This window comes from Octopus bimaculoides, chromosome 16 (assembly GCF_001194135.2).
Source record: "Octopus bimaculoides isolate UCB-OBI-ISO-001 chromosome 16, ASM119413v2, whole genome shotgun sequence".
NCBI classification, from domain to species: domain Eukaryota; kingdom Metazoa; phylum Mollusca; class Cephalopoda; order Octopoda; family Octopodidae; genus Octopus; species Octopus bimaculoides.
This window is the reverse complement of record NC_068996.1, coordinates 50,877,074-50,879,388: the sequence shown is the minus strand read 5'-3', so window position 1 is coordinate 50,879,388 and position 2,315 is coordinate 50,877,074. Positions and strand designations below refer to the sequence as shown.

The window sequence follows — 2,315 nt, the reverse complement described above, 5'->3', positions numbered from 1 at the left end:
AGAGAAGGTTACAGAGTTATGAACATTTGCTATGTGTATGCACATGCACAAAGGTGGTGCAACGATGCCAGTAAATAAATATAATGCACGTGTACAAATATAAACACACAACGTTAGCAGTTTAATCTGAAAACAGAAATATTTTAGTAAGGTCAGCTTGGTCACTCAAAATAATCTGTGCTGAAAATTTTATATTCTTGATGTTTTTTTGTTTTTTTTTTAATATTAATTGAATTGTGGTATTTCACCACACACCTGTAAAGTATCAATGACGCATGAATAAACACTGAAAAAGGAGCAATATCAAATGGAATTAAACAAAACAGCATTTACTGAATTGAAATATGATTCTATGAGACATAATTGCATGTTGTATACTATCCAGATAATTCTAGATAGCAATTATTACCATTAATTGTAGATTGCATATTACACAATTGCAAGCAGTTAGAATAGAGGAAATTTAAAGGTGAGACATTGAAAACTCATCTCCCACCCCTTGCACACACAAAGGACATTGACAATAAAATTTTAATAAAGTAATTTCTACTGGAAATGGAAACGGTTGCAATCAATGGTCAGTCAGTTCACTAAGATTTTAATCATCACCAATCCAGCAAAGCATGCATTTGGCTGTTGTCATTAAACAAATACATTGTACAACACTAAGAATAATTCTAATATGTAAAAGCATTTGACCTTTCAAGAGAATGCTCTAATCTTGATTGACATAAACCATTTGTTTATTCTTAGTGTTATGCAGTTGTACAGAACACTTCAAGATGGTTACAACTGTTACATAAATGAAACATCGAGATTGTACTAACTCCTTTTTCCAAAGTCAATATTTGTTATTTGTCTGTTGCAAAGTTAATGACTGGCTTAAAAGGTGACACATTTGTTTTTTGTTCCCTGTTGAGAGAAAATAAATCCACTCGAGGTTTTCCTTGGAGCACAATTAATGTACAATGAAAACAAAGTAGTTATACATATGAGATTAAATCCTGAGAGAGAAAACAGAGTAAAATATAAATCAAATCAAATCACTGAAAATGTGTTTTAAACCTCAGTTAATACAGAATCTTTCATAATGTATCGATCATTATAGTGTCTTATTCTTCTTCAAGTGGCCACAACCAGATTTAGACAAATCCAGTAACTGGCTACAGTCAAATAATAGTTGCTACTTTACAAGAGGAATCTGGGAAGTCCAAAGGCTACAGGACAGCCCATAAAATGAAAGGAAGCTGCTGCCTAACAGATTAATATATGGACATCAAAGGTGGAAGGACCATTTCCAAAGAGTTGCATCTTCAGGACACCAGCAGCAAATTGATAAGATGAATTTATAATCATTACATAATATGTGACTATCTTCAAAATCGGTACATTAAACATTAATAATCATTCCACAGTAACTAATAAATACTCACTAAATCACTAACATTGAATTGGGTACACACACATTTTACTAAGTAACTAGATGGGTAAGATTTATACTTAAAATAGGAAAATACTGCAAACCAGATCCAGAAAGTCGTTCTGGTTAAGAAAAAAAGGAAGGAAAGGAAGGAAGGAAGGATTTGGGATGTGCCATATGGTAGGTGCAACAATGAGACTTGATATATAATCAAAACACAAGTGCAAACATGAATGAAATGAGATACATACCAGATTATAACTATATGGATTAAATGACATTCCATAATAGGCAAGCTAGTATGAAAGAAATAAACAAAATAATTGACTTCTACTTGTAAATTATTTGCGAGGGAGAACTTAAATTCATAACTTTTTTGTCACACATTAGTGAAACGAAGTCCATTTGATATCAAGGTTATGCTTTATCTTTTTTTCTCTTGTTTTAACTAATCAATTGTGAAATTTTGTTTTATGTAAGAATCCATCATTTTGGATAAACTTTGGATAATTTTAAAAGAACTCAACAAATGTTTTATTTCTTATCATTTACTTGTTTCAGTCATTGGACTGCACAACGCTGGGGCACTACTTTGAAAGGTTTAAGCAAATAAATCGACCCCAGTAGTTATTTTACTATTTTAAAGCTTCGTACTTAATTTACTGGTCTCTTTTGCCAAAATGCTAATTCACAGTGATGTCCACAAAACAACACCAGTTGTCAAGCATTTGTGGGGGACCAACACACACATATATATACACACACACACACGACAGGTTGCTTTCAGTTTCTGTCCACCAAATCCAATTACAAGGCTGTGGTCAGCTTGAGGCTATATTAGAAGACATGTGCCCAAGGTGCCTCGCAGTGGGACTGAACCCAAGACCACATTAGT

The 2,315-nt window shown here is 33.0% G+C and overlaps 1 protein-coding gene across 7 annotated transcripts in view; it reads right to left on the bottom strand.

Annotated features, from left to right (window-relative positions):
* LOC106869485 (centrosomal protein of 170 kDa) overlaps positions 1 to 2,315 on the bottom strand; it is a 393,016-nt gene that overhangs the window by 206,076 nt on the left and 184,625 nt on the right. For 6 of the 7 annotated variants that reach the window (XM_052973757.1, XM_052973759.1, XM_052973755.1 and 3 more), the window contains one exon: positions 1,672 to 1,716. The exons of the other annotated variant lie outside the window; for it this stretch is intronic. In XM_052973757.1, coding sequence (XP_052829717.1) covers positions 1,672 to 1,716 — 45 coding nt within the window. The remainder of the gene's footprint in view (positions 1 to 1,671; positions 1,717 to 2,315) is intronic. 7 annotated transcript variants of the gene reach the window in all.